Source organism: Stenella coeruleoalba (genome assembly GCF_951394435.1).
Source record: "Stenella coeruleoalba genome assembly, chromosome: 2".
Taxonomy (NCBI): Eukaryota; Metazoa; Chordata; class Mammalia; order Artiodactyla; family Delphinidae; genus Stenella; species Stenella coeruleoalba.
In genome coordinates, this window is record NC_137147.1 from 72,861,158 (window position 1) to 72,886,935 (window position 25,778).

Sequence of the window (25,778 nt, forward strand, 5' to 3'; positions counted from 1 at the left end):
CCAGTTTCATGGAAGACAATTTTTCAATGGCTGGGGGCGGAGGCGGGTGGTTCAGGCAGTGAGCAAGTGATGGGGAGCAATGGGGAGCGGCAGCTGAAGCTTTGCTCGCTCGCCCGCCCGCCCACTGCTCACCTCCTGCTGTGTGGCCTGGTTCCTAATAGGACATGAACTGGTAGCGGTCCACGTTCCGGGGGTTGGGGACCCCTGACCTAGGGTGCTGTTTAAAATGCAGAAACCTATGCCTGCCCCCAGAGAATACAATTGAGTGGGTCAGGGGTTGCCTAGAAATCTGTATTAAAAACAAAAACAAACAATAAAATAAAATAAAACCAAAAAACCTCCCTACTGACTCAAATGCAAGTTATCTTCAGACCACACTTTGAGAAACCGTGGCCAAGAAAGTCTTTTCTGGCACCGACCGAAGATCCAGCCTCCTTCTCTTCCCTCTCCCAACTCCAGCCTCAGGGAGCTGGATGTCTGTAGGAACCTGGGAAGAGACAATGACCTTGGGAGTTGACCTGCCCACCTCAGGATTCTAATGGGAAGAGGGATTAGGCGTGTGAAGTATGGGCCCACAGGGCAGAACACTGTGCTGGAAGAGCAGTCACAGGGAAGCAGATGGAAGCTCTACCCAAGGAAGAGCTGTGAGGCAAATCTATTGTATCAACCCCAGCTTAAGCCCTACCATCTAGTGGGAAAGCGCCCATTATCCTTGGATAACTAAGCTTCCTAGCATGGCTACAAGGCTCCGCAGAACCCAGCCCCTGCTTCCCTCTCTGGTCCCCACTCACAGCGCCCCCACTTCCAGAACTTCACCAGTCCCACGAGCGTGCCAAGCCCTCCATCTGCTGGCCCTCCCTGTTTGCCTCTCTCCTCCAAGACATGGCCCATCTGGTGGCTCTGCCTGGCCTGCCCTTCCCCTACTCTCAGCCCAGTCAGTTCCCAGTCATGCTTCAGATCCCAGTCTAGAAGTCACCCCTGAAGTTCCCTCTGACCCCCACAGCTGGATGGAGTGCCCCTGTGCTCTGCTCCTTCCCCATATTAAAATTGTTTACTCCCCCCGCCCAAGACCTGACATATTTTCTGTACAAGAAACATTTACTGAGTTGAATTGTTGAGTTATAATGTGTGTTTACTTACTGTCGCCCCATGAGGCTATGAGGTCCTCCAGGACGCATTGGCTGGCACTTAGTAGCTGCTCAATAAATGCCCGGCAATGAATGAGTGGCAGTGCTATTGCAGAGAGTGAAACGGTCTGCCCTGGGAGGCAGCGAGTCCCCATCACTATAGCTTTTCATTCACGGAGGCTGACTCGCCGCCTGTCAGAGATCTTGGAGGGGGAGCTGAAGGGTGCTGGCCAGGACATGTGTGCCCTGGGTCCCTCCTGCTGTGGGTGATGACTCTAGTCCTGCTGGAGGGTACCTTTGAGAAGCAGCCATGGCCCAGTGAGCCAATCACCTGATATCAGTCTGGTTCGCAGCAGTTTGTGTTCAGGAAGATAAAGGAAATTCATTGCAAAGCAGCAGTGACAAGACCAGGGGTCATCCTCGTTCTCCTGTCCTCCATTCCAGAGCCAGCTTCTGTCACACCCACAGCTGAACACATGGGCACTTGCCAGGCCTGTCTAGACGCACTGGACATACCAGCCTTGAGGGGAGGCAAGTCTCCCGAGTGCTAACACCCGGAATATCTTTGGGGTACGGCCCCCTGCAGCTGGGCCAGTGGTCGTCAGTGCCTCCTGTATGCCAGGCTCTCCCCAACCCACTGGGGACTTGGCCCCCTAGGCTGTCAAGACATGGGGCAAACCAGGTTTCCAGGCCGGGCCTGTCAGTGGTGATATGTGGGTATACCTGTGGGAAAGGCCGGAGCTCAGGCAATGTCAGGGCATCTGGGGAGCTGCTTGGCTTCCTGCAGTCTACCTCTGAAACATAGATCTTTCCAGAATGTCTTCACAGACCCCAAAGGGTGGAGAATCCAGAGTGTGGATGGACCCATGCCAGCCCTCCCTCATCTCCTACCCTGCTCCAAGGAGATAAGCTTCAGGGGCCTGACCTCCATGGGTTAGGATATCTGAGGGTGGGCTGGGGGCAGGAGCCCAGAAGTGCAGCGTTCAACCTGCTATTGATTAGCTGTGTGACATAGGGCAAGCCCCCTTCCCTCTCTGAGCCATAGACGCCTCCTTTGTAAATGAGGGAGAGGGACTAGACTGGTGTTTCCTGACCTTGACTATGAATCAGAATCTCGGTGGTAGCAAGAGAAAGTAACTTGAAAATACACAGATCTTCCCAAAGCTCCTAAAGGAAACTGAATCCCCAGGGAGGAGAGGTCTACAAACCCTGGCTCCCGACCTCACCCGGGTTAGGGAGCCTCTGCGACCCTTCAAACCCTCCCCACCCCCTCGCACTGATACTCTTTGGGATGCAATCTTCCCAGCCACATCCCATCCCTTCCCAGGTTCTAAGCCTCCTCTGGCCAGGGCTAGAGTAAGCTGCCCCATGTCTCTCTCCAAAGAGTTTTGGAGCCTGAAACACTAGTCAGCGAGCAGTTTATTACCCATCAACCTGGCCCCAGCCTCCCAGCACCGTGGGCTGTACACAATCTAGACACGGCCTTCACTCCTGGCAGTCCTCCAGTCCTCGCTCCCAGTACCCCCCCAGGGTCCACCCCCATCCCAGGCCTCCACATTCCCCCACCCCCAGCCCTCCAAGGCAGCACCAGGCCCCGGGGGCCACACCTCAGCTAGGGGAGGGAAGGGAGGGTAGGGGAGAGCAGGCAAGAAACTGGGGAAAGAGGAACCAGATTGGCCCCCAAGCCTCTGGAACCGCCATCCCAGGATGAAGGGAAAGTGGGCAGGGCAGGGGGGAGCGGGGGCCAGGCGATGGTTCAGGCGGGAGGCTCTTCTCCAGGAGGTGCAGGGAAGCCACTCAGGTCTCGGCCAATGATCTCACTCACTGTAAAGGAGGGGCAGTTGAGAGACTGGGCAAGGGTCAGGTCGCCTCCTTTTCCAGAGACCCCCAATCCATTCCAGGCAGGCCTCCGTCTAGGACGCCTCCAGGCTCCTCCTGCACTGGCTTCTCTACCACTGGGCCTCAGTTTCCCCACTGTGTCCTGACCCCTGCTCTCAATCAAATCTTGCTGAACTCCATCCACGTGGGTTCTCAGGCCCCCTTCCTGCTGGCTTGGCCTGCAGCGTCAGGGCAGTCGCTGTCAGCAGGGCCGGAGGTGGGTGTAGCCAGTGGGAGGAAAGAGAGGCGAAATAGGAAGGCCCCTCATCACCAATCCAGACCACTGTCACCAGGTTTAGGGGGAGAAGCTGAGGCAAGGGAAAACGTGCTCGGCTGGGGCACCAGCAAGCCACTGCCCGTCTCTGAAATTCACTGCCTGGGTCTGCAGATGAGGGAGCTAGACTGAATGATCTTGCAAGTACTTCTAGCCCTGAGATTCAGTGATCTGGGGCCAAGGGCCGAGGCAGCAGAAAGGTTAGGCAGGTACTCCGTGCCCCCTTCAGAATTCAACTGGATTCAACTGGCCACACGCACCACGCACTGGCCTCCTGAGGCCCTCCAGCTGGCCCTGAGGGACCACGGAGGCCCAGCCTCTGCGAGGCCAAGCTCCAGCCCTCAGCAAACATGCAGAGCAATCTCTTGCACACACTCACACTCGCAGCCCCTGGTCCCACACCCACCTTCCTCCAGCGTGATACCCTGGATAGGGACACTGTCTCGGAAGCTGCCGCCGTAGCCACCCCTGGACTTCTCCTGCTCCGGAGCCCCCTCCCCAGGGCCATAGCTCGGCCCTACCTCACTGTAACCCTCAGCAGGTGGGGGGTGAACACTGCTCTGGGGAGCGAAGGGGCCTTCAAGTGGTGGGGATGCAGGTAGTGGAGGCCGGAAGGGGGCTGGAGGAGGGAACGGCAGCCCCAGGGGAAAGGGGGAGCCCCGTCCTCCATAGGGGTCGCTAGGGAAGGGCCGGGGAAGGAATGAGACTGGAGGTGGGCGGGCGCAACCTGTGGTACCCCCAGTCTCAGGGAACATCCGCGGGCCAGGTCTGTAGGATGGCGGGGGCCCCGTCTGGGGGTACAGAGGGGGCGTGCCATAGCTGAAGCCTTCTGACAGGTAAGGAGTTTCATAAGCAGGGTCTTCATGGGGATAGGAGGGGTAGGGGGGCCTGGGTGGTGAGAAGTCCATGTCAGAGCCAAAGTGGGGGCCCGATGCTGAAGGGAAGCCCCGGAGAGATGCATCCGGTAGAGGCTCCTCCTTGAAGATCACTGGACGGATGGGAAGGAGGACACGCTGGTGAGAGGGCTGGCAGTCTCCCCGAAGCGCACTCTCCAACCCTAGGTCTCTTCTATCCCTAGGTCTCATCCCTCCCTTGACCTCTCACTGCATCCCTGTGCCCCTGCATCAGTCCCCACGTCCGCATCCCCCCACCATGGGCTGTTCCGGAGCGCACCAGGCAGGAACTTGAAACTCTGGGTAGGACTGCGCTTCCTCCGCCCGTTGGAGACGTAAAAGTAGACCTGGACTGGCCGGGACACCCGCTTGTTGCTGTACTCAGGGATGGTCAAGGTCAGCGTCACCTGGGGAAGAGCAGAGGATGAGGCAGGGGGCCCTCAGGGATCTAGGCTCAGCCCAGCCCTTCCAAGTACCCTAACTCCACCTCCTGGCTTTTTCCATTTACAAAGGAGCAAAGTTCATTCCCTAGAGGTGTCCCTGCTTCCAGAGTGGCCAGGTTGCTTCCTCTAGAAAAGGACAGGTAGCTGCTGGAGTCCACTCCCAAGCACAAGGGAGCCGGCTGAGAATCTCCTGACTTCTCCCACCCTACTCCCACCCACAGGGGGGACCCTAGTAACACGGGTACCTCATTGCTCTGCAACCGGTTCACTGTGGCCTCCTCCTCCCATTGCAGCTTTCCGTCTGTGCAGGAAGAACAGGGAGCTCCAGCCCAGCCGCACGGCCCCTACCCCTTGCCCCGTGCCCAGGCCTCCGCCATTTCCCCTCCTGCTGCAGCCACGGCCAGACTCAGAAGGTCCTGACAAGGCCTAGCTCACAGGGAGCCCGCTGCATGTTTACTCAACCCAATAGGACAGGCAGGGTTTAAAGCGGTCTCCAAGATCTAGAGCCACAAGCTGGGGCCAAGAGAAATGGCAGGGCCAGTCCAGGGACCAGAAACAACTCTGGAACCCTCTCATGCAGCTCTAAACATCCCCTCCCATGACAGAGCCGGAAAGAAGTTCAAGGGTAGGAAAGGGTCTCAGCTTGAAGGGAGGCTATGAGACCCCAAGTCTCATGACCCAGAACCTCTGACTCTGCTCTGATATGGTCCTAGGGCGCTAAACTTGAGGATAGGGCTGGGGCTTTGGGTGGGCAGGGTTGGGGAGAGCAGAGGCCTCAGGTTGGTGAGTATACCTGGGCCCCTCAGTCTTCCCTTCTCCACCCCGGCAGCTCTATTCTGGGGCACCTCACAGCCTCCTGTAATCACAGCTGTGCTGCCAGTCCCATAACTCAGGAGGGGCTCAGGGTCCGAGTCACCTCTTTCCTTCTCATCTTCCCCAGCCACATGGGGGTAAATTAGCTCAAAGCTGACTCCTCAATAAAAGAATGTGTATTTCTTACATTTATTTGCCATCCTGAGCATTTCAGATGCCTAGAGTACACATGGGGAGGAGACAGTATAACAGGACGGGCAGTCTATCTGCCCCATTTTACAGATAAGGAAATTGAGGCTCAACTTGCTAGTTTAGAGACAGTGCCAGAAATCATTCACCCTCCCGTTCCAAGCTCTTCCTGCCTGCCCTCCCCGCCTCCCCATAGATACTCACCAGGGCCCCTCTCGATGAACACCACCTTGGAGTCAGGCAGGAAGTTGGAGCCAGTCAGCACTAGTTCCTCCCCTCCCGTCACGGAGCAGGCACTGGGGCTGTAGGCCTCCACCTGGGGCAGCTCCTGAGCTGAGCGCTGGGCTGCAGAGCAGTGCAGGAAAGGCCTGGCTGGCTGGTATGGAGAGGACAGCCTCCTGCGCCCCAACCCTCCCTAGAATAACTGTCACAGGGCCCTGGAGGAGCCCTCCTCAGAAGCAGACACACAAGAAAAACAATGGTCTCTCTGGGGTCACACAGACCATGTAAGGAACCACTCCTGGGCAGAAAGACAGAGATGAACAGGGTAGGCCTGAGATCTATGCAAACAAATACATGGGGGATACCCAGGGGCAGATGGAGGACAGGGTTGCTCTGGTCCAACCCAGAGGCACAATCTGGAGCAGGGGCAGAGTAGAACACTTCCCCCAGCCCATCCATGATAGAAATAAGGGCTGGGTCCTTTACAGGTGTCCCCAGGACCAGCAGGGCACCGCACATTCTGCAGAGGAGATGGGCAGACAGACACACAGACAAGAAGTTAGCCAGAGACAGAGAGATGCTACAGGGCTTCTTTGCTCACAGCACTCGATGGGCACCGATGCTGTCTGCACCGAGATGACCTTCCCGCTGCCTTGGGGCACGTGTACCCTGAATACCAGCCGCACGCGTGTGTTCTTGCGCCCGATGTCAGTCTCACCCTTCCGCAGCTCAATGTCTGAATTCCGAAGCTTCAGGATTCCGGCACAGTCAATGCTGAAGCCAAGAACGGAAGGCAAGCCCTCCCAGCTGATGCCAGAATCACCCTCCATCCAAAGCCCTAAATGACCTTCTCTGGGAGACGATGGGGGGCTATCGGAACCCAGAGGTGGCCTCTCCCCAGCCCCAAAGTCCTCTTCTAGATGGTGAGAATGCCTGACACCTCCTAGGGATGACGTCTAACTCTTCTGGAGAGAGGAAGAGTGGACCTAGCTTAGACCCCATGGAAAAGGCTAGTCCTCAAGCCCGCAGAATAAAGGGAAGGGGAGCTGGAACCTACTTGGCTGCCATGTTGTTCTCAGGGAGCAGGGTCATCTCCAACACCTTGGTACCACTGACTACAGCTTCGTAGCTGGCCGTGGCCACCATCTTGCCCGTGATACGGTGCACCTGATAGAAAGCGTGAGGTCGCAGGTTCCTCTCATCTGCGGTGCCGATGAACATCTGTAGGGTCAGTGGCTTCTCACTGTAGCCTAGGAGCTGGCAGAGGGAGACAAAGGCCACCCAGTTGAAATCCCCACTGTCTCATCCTTCATCCATCCCTAAGTTTTCAGTCCACCCCTGGAGAGGAGTGAAAGATAAAGGATATCCTGGAAGGGATTTCCAGGGGGAGATTGGGCACTAGTTTCTCCACCAGTTGTGGCGAAAACGTGGCCTGGAGTTCAGTGTTATTCTTGGAATGAGGCCCAAACTGGGCTGGGCAAAGGGGAAAATCTTCCAAGGGAGACTGGCTCAACTCAACAGAGACAACCTAACTCCCAGTGAACTTTGGCCTCAGCCTGACCCCTCCCCCACATCTGGCAGGCCACCATTTTCCAGAGTAGACATAAGGCTGGTGTCCCATGGGATGCGTGGAGCGGGGGTGGAGGGACAGAGGAGTAGAAAGTACATCCGGGTCCTTGAAGTGCACCCTTCCTCCCCTAACACCAGTCCCTCCCCCAGGCCGCCTGCAGGGTCATTGCTGAGAGGGAGTGTGGGAAAGGGCAGTGCCATGGGTCTGCACAGCTGGAGCCCATCTGCAGGGATCTGGGACTGGAGAGGAGAAAGGCTACCAGGCCTGGCTTCTGCCCCTTACCTTGACAATGGGGTGACCACCAGGGGCAGCTTTGACAGCTCCCCGGCTGCCCTCTGTCTCATAGTGGGCCCGGTGGTGGGCTCTGGGCTGCACCTCGATCCTCAGCTCCAGCTGCTCATACTGGCTGGGCAGAGGCCAGTCCAGCGGGGGGAGGGCAGAGGTCCTGGACAGAGACAGAGAGAAGAGCACTGATCACCCGCAGCCTCACACCCCAATCAGGGCAGCCCTGGGTCCCAGCTCCCCAGGATGTGAAGGAGGAAGCGGCAGTGGGTATGGGAGAAAGAAAATTATAGCCGAAGTAAAACAGTCCACAAGTCCAGAAGCAGGGGAGATGGGGGACAGACCCCTCAGAGCCCCTTGAGTTGAGGGTATGTAAATGGGCACCAGGACTGAGACCCCCTTCTTCCCAGCTCTGAACACAGGGTCTGGATACAGAGGAACCCCAAGCCCAGTTTAACCCCCAAGCCTGGATAGGAAGAGTCAAGTAAAGAAGCACAACTTCAGGGACTTCCCTGGTGGTCCAGTGGTTCGGACTCTGCCCTTCCACTGCAGGGGTCATGGGTTTGATCCCTGGTCGGGGAACTAAGATCCCACATTTAAAAAAAAAAGAAGCACAACTTCAGACCAGAAAAGGTCTCAGAAATTAACCCCTTTGTTAATTTGTTAAGCCCAAATAAAGAAACTGAGGGTGGAACGTAGAGGGCTAAGCAAGCCAGCAACTGACAGAGCCGGGACTGAGCACATCCGTTCCCAGGCCAGCGCCCTTCCCACTAGCTGGGGCTGGACAGGTGGGTTCCAGAAAGCTGGGGGTTACGGATCTGCAACTTTCCTGTAGTGAGCGCCCAGATACCCTAGGCCAGGGAGTCTCAACCGGTAATTGCCCCCAGGTGATACTTGGCAATGTCTGGAAACAACTAAGGGAAACTTTTCTGGATGGAGCCAGCTTGATCTGACATCAAAGGTTTAGGATTATTGAAATGGACAAGGTTCTTTGAGGGTGGAAGGTGTAGAAGAACAGCAAGAACTGCTTGGTTTAATATGAATCCTTTGACTTGCAAATACATGCTACTTTATTCAAATCTAGCAGGTACACTTTTAAGCCACAAGTCAGGCCCTAGAAACTGAGTTAGAGAAGGGAGACTTGCTGCTGCCCAATGTAGGGCTGAAATCCAGCCCACGTTCCAGCACCGAGCTGGGGGTGGAGGACACCCTAGAGGAATTCCTCCTTTACCCACATGGTCCTTCTGGGGCTGGAGGCGCTTTTTCTAATTGATCCACAGGGAGTGACTGTCCTTTTGCAAATCATCTGTCCAAAGGGGGTGCGTTTTTTAAATTCTCCCTAAAACTGAGTAGTTTACCAGCAGCCAAGCTGGTAGCAGATTCTCTTTTGAAATGCCAAGGACACAGAACTAGGACCTTTCTTCGAACCCATCCCTTGGCCCTCCTGCTTCCTGGGTGAGATGACTGGAGACTGCAGTGGTGTCAGACACAACCCTCACCTGAAGATGGGGCTGTGTCCCCCAGTCCGGGCCTTGGACCAAGCCAGTGGGGAAGGCACCGCCAGGTAGTCCATGCCGGCAACCTCCTTCCGAGGACCCCCGGGAGGAGCCCCAGCCTCCTCTACTCCCGAAGGCAGCTTCCCATTGCACGGGGCAGGCTCCTCAGACCGAGGCAGGGCCACCGCCTGCTCGCTGGAAGTCCTCCGGGTCTTCTGAGGGATGCTCTCGGCTGGTGGGGCCCCCGTGTAGTCAAAGGGGCCAGGGGAGCCCGGGTCCCGGACCAGAGGCAATGGGGGTGCTGGAGGTGGCTCAGGCCCCTCCTCCCCTAGACTGCCTCGGCGGGACAGAGCTGGGGAGGCCGAAGATGGGGTTCCTGAGCTGGAATAGCGCCGCTTGCCACATGGAGAGGCAGGTCGTGGGGAAGCTGGGGTGGGCCCAGGAGCGCTGAGGAGTAGCCAGCTATCCTCTGGACCCCGGCCTCCAGGGCTCGGACCATACAGGCTCCAGGGGTCATCGGGGGTCCACGGCCTAGGGGAGGCCCGGGGTGAGGGCAGTGGGGAGCCTAGGCCAAAGCGGGAGGCCGCCTCATTTAGCTCAGACTCCACCTCGTCACAGGCTGCATACAAGGCTGCCTCGTCAGAGGCATCTGAGAAGAAGCTCCAGGAAGACAGGCTGCTGCTGCCAGGGCTCGGGCTGAAGAAGGGACCCCCGCCCTGGCCCCCCGCCTCTCGGTAGCCTCCAAAGCCTTCTGGTGGGGGGTAATCCCTGGGGGATCCTTCCCCCCAGGCATCTGGGTTGTCCTCCAGCGCAGCTGGCGGGTCGGGAGTGGGAGAGATAGAGGTGATGCGGATGCTGGGACACTCAAGAACACGGCCTCCCCCAGCCCCCCCGGAGCCCCCTCCCGGCCCCCCCAGCCTCACTGACCGGGCTGGCTGGCTCTCCCAAGTGCCAGGTGAGGGGGCCGGGCGGGGTGGTGGGGAGTGCATGCCAGGCCGAGGGGGTGGGGGCCGGGGAATGCCAATAGGGGCAGCACCATAGGGAGGGGGCTCCCCCAGGCCCAGACGGCAGCATGGTGGGGTGTCCTCTGAGTCCAGTTCTGTCAAAATGGGAAGGGAAGGAGACAGAGAGAGGGACGTCACAGGAGATGGGGAGAGAGAGAAGCAGGTGAGATGTCTAGGTTCCTTGAGCGGGCAGCCTCCCAAGTCTGGTATGCTGCCCCCTCCTCAGTAAAGAGAGGTCTCTGAGATGCCCTTCAGAGCCACAAAGACAAAAGCAAAGTTGGCCTTGGGAAGGTGGAGGAGATGGATGGAGCCAGACGTGTCAGGTCTTTTCCTACGCAGAGAACATCACACTCTGAGCTCCTGGCCCTGGGACCTGGGGTACCAGACGGGGCGGGTCTCAAGGTAAGGGAGGCGGGTCGAGAGGGGCTGGAGCTGGGCCTGGAGGCGTGTTTAAGGAAGCATTGGGCTGAGCTGGGGGCGACTCACACATGAACCCAATTAGCAGCGGTTCCCAAACCCCCAAACGGCGCTGGCAGGAGCCCCAGTTGCCATCGCAACGGTGGCCAGGGGAAGGGGGGCTCCAGGGCTGTGATGACAAGGGAAGGTGGCTCCTCCCTCACTCCCCCCAATCTGGGGGTGGGGGTGCAGCGGAGGGGTGCCGCGCGCCGGCCGGGCGAGGGAGGGGGTGGCGCGGGCTGCGCGGATTCCGTGCGAGCGGCGGCCGCCGCCCCCGGCTCAATCCCCGCCATCTGCCTCTCATTGCGGCCAGACGGGGGAGGGGGAGGGGCGCCCCGGCTGGGCCTGAGAGCGCCCCCAGCCCCTGGCGTCCCGTCTGCGGGCCCAGGGCTCGGTCCCCAAGGGGCAAGCTCCGGAGCCCAATCTCCCCTTTCCCTGGCAGCGCCCGGGGCTCTCGGGACCGCTGTTCCCGCCCGCCCCGCATCCCAGTGACAGCCCAGCCGAGAGGCGGCGCGCAGCCAACGGCACCCCCCACCCCCACCCCAGTCACGACCTAAAAAGGAGAAAGCGGTGCCGGGTCCCCAGCCTCACCTCCGCAGACCCCCGAGCCCCGCGCCTCCCCTCAACCTCTGAGCCCCTCATCTCTCACCCCAGGCTCTCTGCCCGAAAGTCCCCAGACTCAGGATCCCTGCGCCCTTCCCTCACGGACCCCAAGACCCCTCCCCAGCCCCGCACTGACCTTCCCCCGACCCCCCCGCGCCCAGCGGGGGGGCCTCCTTTTCCTCCCCGAACACCAGCTTAAATTCCAGCTCCTCATCCTCGCAGCTTGCTGCCCCCATGGATCCGGCCAGAGCCCCCAGGTCCCGGTCTGGGTGGGAGGGGGGATCTCAGGAGGCTGCAGTATCTTGACCCGTGGCTCCCGCCCTCCCTTCTCTGAGACGCCCCCTCCTCCGCCGCCGCCGCCTCCCTCCGGACGCCCCCTCGTTATTATAGAAACTTTTCCAAACTTTTTTCCCCAAACTTCTTCAAAGTGCCCCCCCAGCCTCTCTCTGATTGGCTGCCCGGGATGCTCCAGCCCCTCCTCCAGGGATGAGATGGGAAAACCACGCGCCCCTTGTCCCCCCCCGTCCCTCCCTCCCTCCCTCCCTCCCTCCCTCCCTCCCTCTCTCTCTCTCCTCTCTCCAGTCCCTCCCCCTCAAAAAAAAAAAAAAGAACAAAACTGAATTGGAAAACGGTCTCTCAAGCGTGGTAGGACCATAATGATGCCTATTGGCCCTCAGTTGTGACAATCATTTCCCCGCAGGGAGCACTACCACCACAATCCCCAACTTAGTCTAAGTTCAGGGGCTCCGGGTCCGAGCGCCTTAAAGGGGCCACATCCTGGGCCCACAGTGTAGAGGGCCCGGGGAAGACACTTTCTGAAGAATTGTGCAGCCAGCAACTAGCAAGGAAGGACCACCTCTCCTCCCCTTTTCCTCCAAGCCTAAGGCCAGCCAGGCTCTGGGGTTAGAGAATGGCTCCAGGCTGCTCTGAAGAGGAGAAAGCCATTCCTTTGAAGACCCTAGCCTAAGGCCGCTCTGCCGAGGCCTTCTGGAAGCCTTTGACCTGCCGAATCAGGCCCTCCACCGGTCATCTCTCCCCCTCCCCCCAAAATGAAGAACATTTAGCGGTCTCGGGTCACTGTTCAAAGGTCCACGGCTCCTGATGGGCGAGGATCCAGGCCGGACTTTACCGCTGCCCTAGTCTCAGCCGCCCAGAGCGGCCATTAATTAGCCCCTTAGGAAAGTCGGCTCCCTCCTCCCTAGAACCTTAGTCTGGAGTGAATCTCAGATCCGATGGCAACCCGCTCCAGCTCTCCTGATAATCCTGACCAGGTTTACCAGAGCCCCGCAGCCCAGCGAGCTTGTGGGCCCCAGAGTTGGACACCTGTCACCTGTGCGGGAGGAGGAAGAAAGACTCGGGCTGGAGTTTCTAGGAAGGGCAGGCATGATGGGGCCCTGTCGTGTGAGAGGGATTTAGATCGAGATTAGTTACTTGGACGCCAGACTGGAGTGGGGGGTGGGAGGTGGGAGGTGGGAGGCGGGTACCATTCCCCCTAGCAGACCGTAGGCTACAAACCTGTCTAACAAGCCGCGGCTATCTTTAATCTAAATCCCTCCGGCTCAGGGCCGCGCCCCCAGCCCCGCATCTAAAGGGTTAAGCGACGGCCCTCGGGTCAGACGTTTACAAACACTCCGCAGCCGGGGTGGGACCGCGCCCGTTACTCTAATGAGAAACAGGCTCGGCGGGGCCGGGAAAGAGGGGAGGGCTGGCCCGGCCCGGCCGGCCCGAGCTCCGCTGCGGCCGATGCGGCTCCCCTCCCTTCCCTCCCTTCCCTCCCACCCCTTCCACCCTTCCTCTGGCCCGCCCTGGGGACCCCCCCAGCCCCGGGGGACCCCAGTGACGTGCGGAGCTGCCCCGGCGGCGAGCCCAGGGCCCAGACGCCGGAGGGGCGGGGAGAAGAAGCCAGGCGGGCGGGGAGGGAAGAATGTTCCGAGGCCGAGCGGGGAGGCGGCCTGGTTTGATTTTTTTTTTTTCTTTTCTTTTTTTTCCCCCTCGGTTGGTCTCCTCAGGTTACATTTCCCTTCCAGCTTCATCTCGGAAATAAAGGAAGGAGAGACCCACGGGGAGGGAGAGCGAGGAACATCCTGAAACGTCCGGCCAGCCTCCACCTAAAAGGCGGGCAGAGGAACTTGGGAAGCGGAGGCGAGAAGGGCAGGGGTAGAGACCTCGACCCCGCTCCAGCCCCTGATCCCACACACACCGCCCCCGCCCTGCCCGCCTCCGCAGCACAAGCAGACGTGCACATTCTTTTCAAATGTCATATTTCCTTTGATCCTGGGCAGCGTTTCTCCATGTGTCTGGCTCAGCTCCTGCCCAGCCTGCCGCTCCCCCCTCTCACCCCACTTTGTGTATTTTCCTGGAGGTCCCTCCCCGTCCTCCCAGCATCTGGAAGGCCCTGAAGGCTGGCGTTGGCGCACATTCCCCTGGCGACTCTGGCCTCGCCTTCCAGTGACTCAATTTCCCCTCTGCCGGTGGGGGCCAGGGGGTGCGGGCGGAGAAAAGAGTTGTTGAGCGTAAATGTGGTATCAAAGAGCTTGCAGGCTGCTCAGAGCGCCAAGCTTCCCTCGGTGGGGAGTGGAAGGGGGATCCCCTCGACTCTGAAAACCCTCCTATCTGTCTCGGCTGCAGCAGAGGGATGGAATTTATGACTTCTGCAACGTCCTGCCAGGGGAAGAGTGGATTAGTTGTAAGTTTAGGTTGCCCTACACATCTGCCCTCTGGCGACCACAAAGACTCAGCCGCCCTCCCTCCCGCAGGTCCGATTTCTCGCCGGCCAAGCCGTCGTCCTCACTCGGCTGCCCCCTAGCGCACACACCTGAACACAGCTCCTCTTTCTCACCTTGCGTTCGTGGAGCGCTTTGACTTATGCTCTCCACTTTCACAAGCATGATTGAACAACGGCTTGGAGGTGGACTTTCTTTTTCTTTCTTTTTTTTTTTCTTTTCAGTTACACAAAATACAGTCTCCTTGTAAACGATTCAAGTCATACAAAAATATATAGTAAGCTTCGATTGCTACTCCGCCATTTTGTACAAATTTGTTAACCTATATATGTACATATCCCTGCTCTTTCTGTGTACTGCAGACCATGCTGCAAGCACATTTCTTGACTTGCTTTTTGGTTTTTTTCTCAGTTAACAAATGGCTTGGAGAGCTTTTCCTGTCAATACATGTGCATCTGAAAATAGTAATAAAAGTGTCCATCTCTTTATTTGAGGTTAGTGACAGAGCTAGGTCTGCAACACAGGTTTCCTGGGTCCTTGTCCAGTACTAATTCCACTATACCACATTATACGTAGGAATCTGTCTTAGGGTGGGCTTTCCCCCAAAAATCAGAGCCTGAAAAAAGAATGAGATGCAGGTAGTTTATTGCGGAGAGCAATCACAAGGGGCAAAAGTGGGGGACTGGAAAGAGTGAAATGGGAAAGAAGGAAAGCCATCCAAGGGTGTGATGTGGAGCTGGTTACCACCCTGAGCAACTGGAACATTGTCCCCCTGGGCACCTTCTGTGGAGCCATACAGAATGTGATTCAAGAGATGGGATATTTGTCTACTTGCCCTCACCCCCAATTGTCAAGAGTTGCCCCTTGTGTGTTAATTCCCTCACTCTTCCAGTTTTACACAAGGGTCAGAAAACGGTAGGTGTCGCACGAGGCTGCAGCAAAGAAGCCCCTGGGCAAGAGGCAAAAAAGGTAGGAACTGTGCCTGTGAGTAGGTACTGTCAGGTGACATGGACAAGCAGTTGGTTGCCACAGTAATAGCTGGAGTAAAAAGATGGATGGAGAGTAAGTGAAGCAATTAAAATGTGTCCTATACGACAGGGATCCCCAACCTCCCAGTACCAGCCATTGGCTTGTTAGGAACCGGGCCGCACAGCAGGAGGTGAGCGGCAGGTGAGCGTGCATAGCTTCATCTGTATTTACAGCGGCTTCCCGTCGCTCGCATTACCGCCTGAGCTCCGCCTCCTGTCAGCATTACGGTGAGTTGTATAATTATTTCATTATATATTACAATGTAATAATAATAGAAATAAAGGGCACAATAAATGTAATGCGCTTGAATCATCCGAAACCATCACCCCTGCCCCCCCGCCCACCGCGTCCGTGGAAAAATTCTCTTACACGAAACCGGTCCCTGGCGCCAAAAAGGTTGGGGACCGCTGCTATACAAGATCATTCAGTCAAACAAAAAATATGTATTGAGGAACCTCTATGTTCAGAGGCATTTCTAGGCATTGGGTACCTATATTTATAAACCACACTCCCAAGAATTGCCAGTTATTATCAGGCTGGAGATACATTTCGTACTTGACATCTCCCTCTTCCTTGCCCCCTAACTGTACAGAACTGTTTTATTCATAGAGTATCTATTTACCTACGTATCTATCTATATCTATCTACCTATCTATCTATCTCTTTCCTTTGCATTCCCTTCATTGCCATTCCAGTTTAGACCTTGATTTTTTCTTAGACTTTCAATAACAGTATCTAACACCAATGGCATACTTTACACATTTGACAACTGAAGCATATCAATTTTAAACCCTTCTCTATAACAAACAAATAATTTCAGTATTAATCATGATATGAAAAATAATAGAAGAAATGGAAAGAGTAATAATTTTCTTTTACTGACTTCCTATGCTCATATGTCTAACAAGGCCAGTAAATAGATAGATAGATAGATAGATAGATAGATAGATAGATAGATAGATAGATAAATAAAACAGTAAAAGACAGGAAAAGGCAACAGATTAATAATGCAATTATATTCATATACTTTTATTTCAAATACAAAGGAAAAACATATACTTACATATTGGTCTGTCATAGAAATGAATTATAACATTACAATTTCTGTTCCAGGTCTTAATTTTTGCAAATTTGTCAGTGACTTTGTCAAAATTGATCTTCACATATAGACAGTATAGCCAGATTTGTTGCTCTATCTCACTTATGGTTGATCAAAGGAAACTTCTTAATAATCTTAATTTGTTATTGAGATATAATCCGCATCCTATAAAATTCACTCTTTTGAAGTGTACAACTCAGTGTACAGCTCCTACCTTTTTAGTATATTCACAAGGTTGTACAACTATCACCCTATCTAATTCCAGGATATTTTCATCACCCCAAAAAGAAATGCCATACCTGTTAGTAGTCACTCCCCCTTCTCCCCTTCCCTTTCTCCCTAGAAACCACTAATTCACTTTCTGTCTCTAGATTTGCTTATTCTGGACATTTCATGTAAAAAGAATCACATAATTTTACCTTTTGTGTCTGGCTTCTTCCACTTAGCATAATGTTTTCAAGGTTCATCCATTGGTAATACACATCAGCATGTCATTCATTTTTATGACTAAATATTGATATTAATTTAAAAATTTTCTCCACAGAAAGCAATATATATATTTAGAAAAAAATCTAAGGAAAAGATTGGCACAATTCATTAAAAATCCCATTTCACAATAAATTCCAAAAATTGCAATATGTCTTTGTTTCTCCAGGGTTGAAGCTAACAGCTTTCAGATGTCTCCTTCACTGAAAAATTTTAAACACAAAAACTTCAAGTTTTTGCATAATGTAATAGCTTCTATTACTGCATAACAAATCACTTCCAAAACTTTGTGGCTTCAATCCACAATGATCATTTATTATCTCTCATGGTTTCTGTGAGTAAGAAATGCAGCAGTGAGGAAGGCTCCTATCTGCTCCACAATGTCTGGTGAGGGACTTGAAGGCTAGGAGCTAGAATTGTCACAGGTCTAGCTGTTGACATTGACTGTTGGCTGAGACTAGCTAGAGCAGTGGGCTGTACCACATACATATGACTGTTCTTTGTGGCTTGGGATTCCTTACAAAATGGCAACTTTGAGAGAGAGCTCCAGGTAGAAGCTCCCTCATTTTCATGGCCTAGTCTTGAAAGTCAGAAGCCCCTGGCCAGAATCAAGGCATGAGAACATAGACCCCAACTCTGGGTGGAAGAAATATCAGTTACATTGCAAGAACAGCATGTAGAATGGGATAAACACATACACATGGTCATCTTTAGAAAATAAAATCTGTCACAGTCTGGTCATGACAATCCACATCCTTCCCACACTCATGCCCTCCCCATAAGACCTTCAAGTCTCATCCCATCTTGCCACCAAGCTCAGGCATAAGGGCCCAGATCTCATCACCTAGATCCTGGACCTCAAGCCTGAGGAAATGCTGTGTAACCAACCACCCCAAAACTTAGTGGTTCCTTCCAGCTACATATTATCTAGTTGGGGGATAAGATGTAAACGTGAAACGCTACATGCTAATAAAAGAGTTTAACAATAACTGGTAATTCAGGAGATGTAGCAAAGCAATTCTATCAATAAGAGATGACTGGTTGGAAGCAACAGAAACTGGCTCTATATAACTTAAGCAAAAGAGGAACGTTTTGACAGGAGAGATCACAGAACTAAAAGAAAAGGGGAATCAGGCTTCAGGAAGGATGGGCATGTAGGAGCTAGACAGTAGTAGTTCTGGGGAGCTAGACACGAGGACCTGAGGCACAGTCTCTTCACGGTCCTGGACATCTTCAGTTCCTGGTGTGTACCAAGTCCTTCCCACTTCCAGGATTTTGCAGATACTGTTTCTCCTGCCTGGATCTCTCTTGACACACAACCTTCTTGCCTAACTTCTACTAATCTCTAGATCTCAGCTATAATCTCATAGCATTCTCATAGCAGCCATAACACATCTCCCAACTGTAATAAGATAACCGTGTAAACACTTGTTTAATGTCTGTGTACCGCACTAGAGTATAAATTCTCTGAAAGGAACTTTAGCTGTCTATTTATCTACCAAAATCTTTTTTTTTACATTTCATATATTTAATAAACACTAGTGGAAATTAATGAAAGCCAATCAAATGAGAACAGGCAAAAGCTATTTGTTCAGAGCTTCCTCCAGCAAGGGAGTCAGTCAGCCTCACTTGCATTTTGGCAGAGACTCAAAGTCAGGTAAAGGAGTAGGGAAGCTTTATTGTGGAAAAAAAGAAAGGCTTCGGGTATGACCTGATTGGAAGCTATTGGTATGGGGAAGCTGTAGGTGGGCTAACTGAAGGCAGGGCCTCCTATGTGATTGGTTAAAGATGCATTGTGTGGCTTTCTCTAGTTGGTCCTAATTTGGAAGCAGGAACAAAACTTAGGGAGGCTGTCACTTATTAATCAAGATCTAGCTGTGTGGAGAAGATGGTTACAGGACTTTATTTTTGGCTTCCGAAGGCTGGTTGCTAGAGATAGTGGTCTGAATTCCTGCAAGCCTGACATATATAGTAGGCTGGCTTCCTAGGCTGGTTATTGTAGATAATGGACTGGGGAGTTGCTACAGATTACAGGTCAGAGTTCTATTGTTATATGTGGTCTGGCCATTGTCCATTTGTATATTTAATCTCTCACATTTATTGAACATCTATTATGTGCCGTCACCATGCTAAGCTCTGGAATACAGAGATTGATAGAAAATATTTGTTGACCGATCGAAGAGTTGGTAAGAGATAGTGTTTTAATAACTAGGTGCATCTGTTAGAATTAGGTTTGGCTGGGTATGACATAAAAACCTGAAATATCAGTGGCTTAAATAAGACAGAAGTTTATTTCTCTCTCATATAAAGGCTCTACAGGTAAAAATTCAAGGTGTGGTATGTCAACACCACAACTATGAGACTCCCAACTCGTTCCATCTTGCTGCTCCACCATCATTAGCATCCCACTTCATGGAAGATGGCTGCTTAAGGTACAGCCATCACATTCACTTTTAAACCAACAGGAAAACGAAGAGCAGAAGAATACACACCACTCCCTCTGAACACCATTTATATTTACTTCCAGTTGGCCAGAATTTAGTCACATGGCCACATATAGGTATAAGGGAGGCTGGGAAATGTATTTATTCCAAGTGGACATATATTTACCTGAAAATATCAGGTTCTATCACTAAAGAAGATGGGAAGAAAGACTATTGGGGTCAATTAGCAGCCTCTGCAAACTAGAGAAATGGGATGTACGGATTATCCATAAAATTCAGTTACTCATATTTCCTCTAATATGAGATATTCTTGGGCTTCCCTGGTGGCGCAGTGGTTGAGAATCTGCCTGCCAATGCAGGGGACACGGGTTCGAGCCCTGGTCTGGGAAGATCCCACATGCCGCGGAGCAACTGGGCCCGTGAGCCACAACTACTGAGCCTGCGCATCTGGAGCCTGTGCTCCACAACGAGAGAGGCCACGGCAGTGAGAGGCCCGCGCACCACAATGAAGGGTGGCCCCTTGCTCACTGCAACTAGAGAAAGCCCTCGCACAGAAGGGAAGACACAACACAGCCAAAAATTAATTAATTAAGATATTCTTGACTTAGCATGTAATTATTCTCATTATATATTACACAGAATGAATCAAGTTCTTCTCATAGTTAAGAAGAAGCAGCTTGGGACTTCCCTGGCGGTCAAGTGGTTAAGATGCCGTGCTCCCAACACAGGGGGCACTGGTTCAATCCCAGTTCAGGGAGCTAAGATCCCGCATGCTGCACAGTGCAGCCAAAGGTTTTAAAAAATAAATTTTAAAAAGATTTTTTAAAAAGAAACAGTGGGACTTCCCTGGTGGTGAAGTGGTTAAGAATCCGCCTGCCAATGCAGGGGACACAGGTTTGAGCCCTGGTCCGGGAAGATCCCACATGCCACGGAGCAACTAAGCCCGTGCACCACAACGACTGATCCTGTGCTCTAGAGCCTGCAAGTCACAACTACTGAGCTCACGTGCCACAACTACTGAAGCCCATGCACCTAGAGCCCGTGCTCCGCAACAAGAGAAGCCACCGCAATGAGAAGCCCGAGCACCACAACGAAGAGTAACCCCTGCTCACCGCAACTAGAGAAAGCCCGCGCGCGGCAATGAAGACCCAGCATAGCCAAAAATAAATAAATAAAATAAATAAATTTATTTAAAAAAAAAAAAGAAGCAGCTTTATGACAGTCATGGTTATCCTATTTTAGGAATGCTGTCCACGACATCTACAGCAACTCTTCGGAGTCCTCACTCTGTACCCAGGGATACTTTTTTCTCAGGTCTCAGCAACAACTATGCTTCTGAATCATCAGGCAAAAGTATAATTACCATATGATCCAGCAATCCCACTCCTGGGCATATATCCAGACAAAACTCTAATTTGAAAAGATACATGCACCCCTATGTTCATAGCAGCACTATTCACAATAGCCAAAACACGGAAACAACCTAAATGTCCATTGACAGAGGAATGGATAAGAAGATGTGGTACATATATACAATAGAATACTACTCAGCTCTAAAAAAGAATGAAATAATGCCATTTACAGCAACATGGATGCAACTAAAGATTATCATACTAAGTGAAGTAAGTCAGAAAGAGAAAGACAAATACCATATGATATCACTTATATGTGGAATCTAAAATATGACACAAACAAACCTATCTACAAAAGAGAAATAGACTCACAGACATAGAGATCAGAATTGTGGTTGCCAAGGGGGAGGTGGGGAGGGAGAGGGATGGACTGGGAGTTTGGGGTTGGTAGATGCAAACCATTACATTTAGAATGGATAAACAACAAGGTCCTACTATATAGCACAGGGAATTATATCCAACCTCCTGGGATAAACCATAATGGAAAAGAATATTTAAAAAAAGAATGTCTCTGTGTGTATAACTGAGTCACTTTGCCATAAGCAGAGATTGCCACAACATGGTAAATAATACTTTAATTTTTAAAAAAATTAGGTGAAGGTATGGAGTAATGTTGAAGAGATAGGAAGGAAAGTAATTTCTGTCTGCTCAGACAAGTAGGAAGGAGAGAGGTAGTATAGTATAGTGGGAAGAACACAGATTTGGAGTCAGATTGAGAGACCTGGGCTAGATTTAGGTTTCACCATTTCAGAGTTGTCTTTGGGAAAACTCCTTAATCTTTGTGTCAATTTCCTCATGTATAAAATGGGAGAACTAGTATCTACTTAAGGTTAATGGCTGGATAGAAGTGTATGATGCATAATTACAGTGCCTGGCACATAATAGACACCCAAAAGATATTAAGTACAGCAATTTTCTGAGTTGGAAAAGTTAAATGAGACTTGGTCATGGATCAGGTCCTATGAGAGGTGGGAAATACATTCCCTTTCTGATATTTCATTGTTAGTGTAAAGAAATGCAACCGATTTCTGAATGTTAGTCTTGCATCCTGCTACTTTGCTGAATTCATCTATTAGATCTAGTAGTTTTTGTGTGGAGTCCTTAGGGTTTTCTAAATATAGTATCATGTCATCTGTGTATAATGACAATTTTACTTCTTCCCTTCCTATTTGGATACATTTTATTTATTTATTTATTTTTGTCTGATTGCTGTGGCTAGGACTTCCAATACTATGGGGTTCTGGGGGGGGTGTTTTGGGGGGGTTGTTTTATTTTTGGTTGCGTTGGGTCTTCGTTGCTGTGCGCGGGCTTTCTCCAGTTGCAGCGAGAGAGGGCTACTCCTCATTGCGGTCCGCGGGCTTCTCATTGCGGTGGCTTCTCTTATTGCGGGGCATGGGCTCTAGGCGTATGGACTCCAGTAGTTGTGGCACATGGGCTCAGTAGTTGTGGCTCGCGGGCTTAGTTGCTCTGCGGCATGTGGGATCTTCCCAGACCAGAGATCGAACCTGTGTCTCCTGCATTGGCAGGCAGATTCTTAACCACTGCGCCACCAGGGAAGTCCCCAATACTATGTTGAATAGAAGTGGTGAGAGTGGACATCCTTGTCTTGTTCCAGATTTTAGTGGGAAGGCTTTCAGCTTTTCACTGTTGACTATTATATTGGCTGTGGGTTTGTCGAAAACGGCTTATACTATGTTGAGATATGTTACCTCTATACCCACTTCGGTAAGAGTTTTTATCATGAATCGATGTTGAATTTTGTCAAATGCTTTTTCTGCATCTATTGAGATGATCATGTGGTTTTTGACTTTTCTTTTGTTTATATGGTGTATTACATTGATTGATTTGCATATGTTGAACCATCCTTGTGAACTTGGGATGAATCCCACTTGGTCGTGTTGTATGATCTTTTTTATGTGTTGTTGGGTTCGATTTGCTAATATTTTGTTGACGATTTTTGCATCTATATTCATCAAAGATAGTGACCTGTAATTTTCTTTTTTTTTTGGTAGTATCTTTGTCTGGTTTTGGTATCAGTGTGATGGTGGCTTCATAGAATGTCTTTGGGAGTGTTCCCTCTTCAATCTTTTGGAAGAGTTTGAGAAGAATCAGTATAAGTTCTTTGTATGTTTGGTAGAATTCGCCTGTGAAGCATTCTGGTCCTGGACTTTTGTTTATAGGGAATTTTTAAATTACAGATTCTATTTCACTTCTAGTGGCTGGCCTATTCAAATTATCTGTTTCTTCTTGATTCAGTTTTGGTGGGCCATATGTTTCTAGAAAGTTGTCCATTTCTTCTAGGTTGTCAAATTTGTTGGCATATAATTGTTCATAGTATTTTTTTTTTGTATTTCTGTGGTGTCAGTTGAGATTTCTCCTTTTTCATTTCTTATTTTGTTTATTTGGGTTCTCTCTCTTTTCTTCTACTTTTTCTAAAAATATTTATTTATTTATTTGGCTGTGCCGGGTCTTAGTTGCAGCACATGGGATCCTCATTGCACAAATAGTTTTTTTTTTCTTTTTAATCTGTATACTGGCTAATTTAAGTGGTTTACTTTCCAATTATGATTTCCTCCTTCCTATATCTTCTTGCTTCTTTTCTATATAAAGAAGACCTTTCAATATTTCTTTTAGGAGAGGTTTAGTATCGTTGTATTCTTTTAGTTTTTGCTTGTCTGAGGAATTCTTTATTTCTCCTCATGTTCTAAATGATAATCCTGCTGGATAGAATGTTCTAGGTTGCAGATTTTTCCTTTTCAAGACTTTGAATATATTTTGCCCCTCTCTTCTGGCCTGCAGTGTTTCTGTCGAGAAGTCAGCTGAAAGCCTTATGGGGGTTCCCTTGTAATTAACTCTTTGTTTTTATCTTGCTGCCTTTAGAATCCACTCTTTATCTTTAACTCTTGCCATTTTTATTATAATATGTCTTGGTGTAGGTCTGTTTGGGTTCATCTTGTGTTGGACCCTCTGTGGTGGATAGTTCCGTGTGAGCTCAGACTCACCCGTTGCTGGTGGGAACGTAAAATGGTACAACCGTGCTGGCAAAATATCTGACAGTTTCTTCAAAAGTTAAATATAAACCTATCATATGATAGAGCATTCCACTCCTAGATATTTATTGAAGAGAATTGAAAACATAGGTCCATACAAAGACGTGTACATGACATGTGCATTTGTAATAGCCAAAAATTATTGTCCATGAACAGGCAAACTGATGAAGAAATTGTGGTACAATGGAGTACTGCTTGGCAATAAAAAGGAATAAACTACTCATGCACACAACAATTAGGTGAATCTCAAGATAATCACATTAAGTGGAAGAGGTCAGACGAAAAAGAATACATGCTATGTGATTCCATTTATATAAAATAGAAAATGCCCACCAATCCCAAAGTGACAGAAAGCAGATTAGTGGTTATCAGGAAAGGGGAAATAGCATAGAAAGGCAGAGTGAGAGATTGAAAAGGCGCACAAGGAAGTTTCTGGTGCGATAAGTATGTTCATTACCTTAATTGTAGTGATGGTTTCACCGACATACGCATATGTCAAAACTCATCACATTGTACACCTTAAATATGTGCAGTTTACTGAATGTCAGCTCTACTTCAATAACACTGTTCAAATATTTATCTTAAAAAAGCTGATGGGGCTTCCCTGGTGGCGCAGTGGTTGAGAGTCCGCCTGCCGATGCAGGGGGCACGGGTTCGTGCCCCGGTCCGGGAGGATCCCACATGCCGCAGAGCGGCTGGGCCCGTGAGCCATGGCCGCTGAGCCTGCGCGTCTGGAGCCTGTGCTCCGCAACGGGAGAGGCCACAGCAGTGAGAGGCCCGCGTAGCACAAAAAAAACAAAAAAAACTGATAGTCTTACTTGATTGATTCAAAGTCCTGGTTCCAGATTCTTTCAAAGGCCCTCACCCATAAAAGAAAGCAGCCAAAGGAGCATAGATCTGGGTTTAAAACCCCACTGTGCCACAAAGTTTTTGTATAACCTCAGGCTGGTTACTTAACCTCTCAGAGCCTCTCGGTTTCTTCATCCATAAAATGGGACTAATAATTGTCTGCCTCACAGGTTTGTTGCTAAAATTTGAATGAAATAAGAGATGAGAGAGCCATAGGTGCCCAAATACATGATTCCCCATCTCTGAGAGAGTTAGATTCATTTCTGTTCACTTCTTTTCCCCTCCTTTCCTCTTTCTTTCCAGACAGGGAGGGATCCTAGTCACAAAGACATTCAGAGGATAAACAATGAGGAGGAAACAGGGCAGAGGGCTTGGATTGTATTCCCCTGAAAATAGCGCCTGAGACCAGAACTTGAGACTTCCTGGAGGGTGGTCCCAAGGGTCAGGAGGGACGGAGCAGAAGATGTGAGTCAGGGAAGGAGAAAATGCCCCCAGAAGGTACCTATTGAGCTAGCTACTATTGTGGAGCTCAGTCTAGCCGGAGGCCCTCTGAAGAACTGTAGAACACACCCCAGAATTGACCCTTCGAAAGAAAGGAGGCTGGGGCACTGACCCATGTCCTCCACTGTGAGGGTCACCCCCAAGGCATTAACTCTCCTCTCCTCTCACCGCAGTTCTGTCAACTGAGGGAGAAAAACAGAGACAGGCCTCTTGGATGGGGCACTGGCAGGATCGTGGGGCCATCCACCGCAGCGGCCGCTCAAATCGAAGGCGGCCTGAGAATGTGTGGCAGGGAACACCAAAAGCAGCTGCCTCAGGCCCAAAGCCCATCTTTGGCTCAAGCATGTGACCTTCTCAACCTTAGACAACCTTACAGCCAAGAAGCTAGAGACTCAGGATTCAAGTCCGAACTCCTCTAGACCACAGGCAGGGACACAACTGACTTCCTCAATCGCTCCCTCAGGACACTTGTCTGGGAGAGAGGAGTGAGAATACCTGATGGGTGAGTCATTAAAGGAGCCCTGGGAGGAAAGGGTGGGGCTGGGAATTTACCAGAAGGAAAAGCTAGCTATTTCACTGAGCAGCAGTGAAATCATTTTTCTCTGCTCCACCAATAGTGAATTAGAAATGTTCCTCAGATTGGAAATGCAATGATGTTGATTGTATTAATGTCTATCATTTATTAAGCACATAACATGTGCCTGGAAATGTGCTGTATTATTTTATTTCATCCTCACAGCAGCCCAGCCCTGTAGGTACTATAATTAACTGAAGCTCAGAGAAGTTGAGTAACTTGGTAAATGTCAAAGAGCTAGTAACTTGCGGAGGCACAATTGAACCCCAGGTAGCCTGATCTGAGAGCCTGGACCTTTGACCATTAGGCTATAGTCAACTCCCTATGAGAGAGAGAGAGAGAGAGAGAGGCAAGGGGAAGG

At 51.1% G+C, this 25,778-nt stretch overlaps 1 protein-coding gene across 1 annotated transcript; it reads right to left on the reverse strand.

Annotated features, from left to right (window-relative positions):
* Positions 1-2,712: 2,712 nt before the first annotated feature.
* NFATC4 (nuclear factor of activated T cells 4) lies at positions 2,713-11,552 on the reverse strand. The gene is made up of 10 exons (XM_079912769.1): positions 11,387-11,552; positions 9,191-10,286; positions 7,692-7,854; positions 6,897-7,096; positions 6,441-6,613; positions 5,822-5,962; positions 4,861-4,916; positions 4,453-4,579; positions 3,686-4,267; positions 2,713-2,951 (listed from the first exon to the last, which is right to left on the reverse strand). Exons 1-10 carry the CDS (start codon positions 11,484-11,486, stop codon positions 2,884-2,886), a joined length of 2,706 nt encoding a protein of 901 aa, XP_079768895.1. The 5' UTR covers positions 11,487-11,552; the 3' UTR covers positions 2,713-2,883.
* Positions 11,553-25,778: the final 14,226 nt, after the last annotated feature.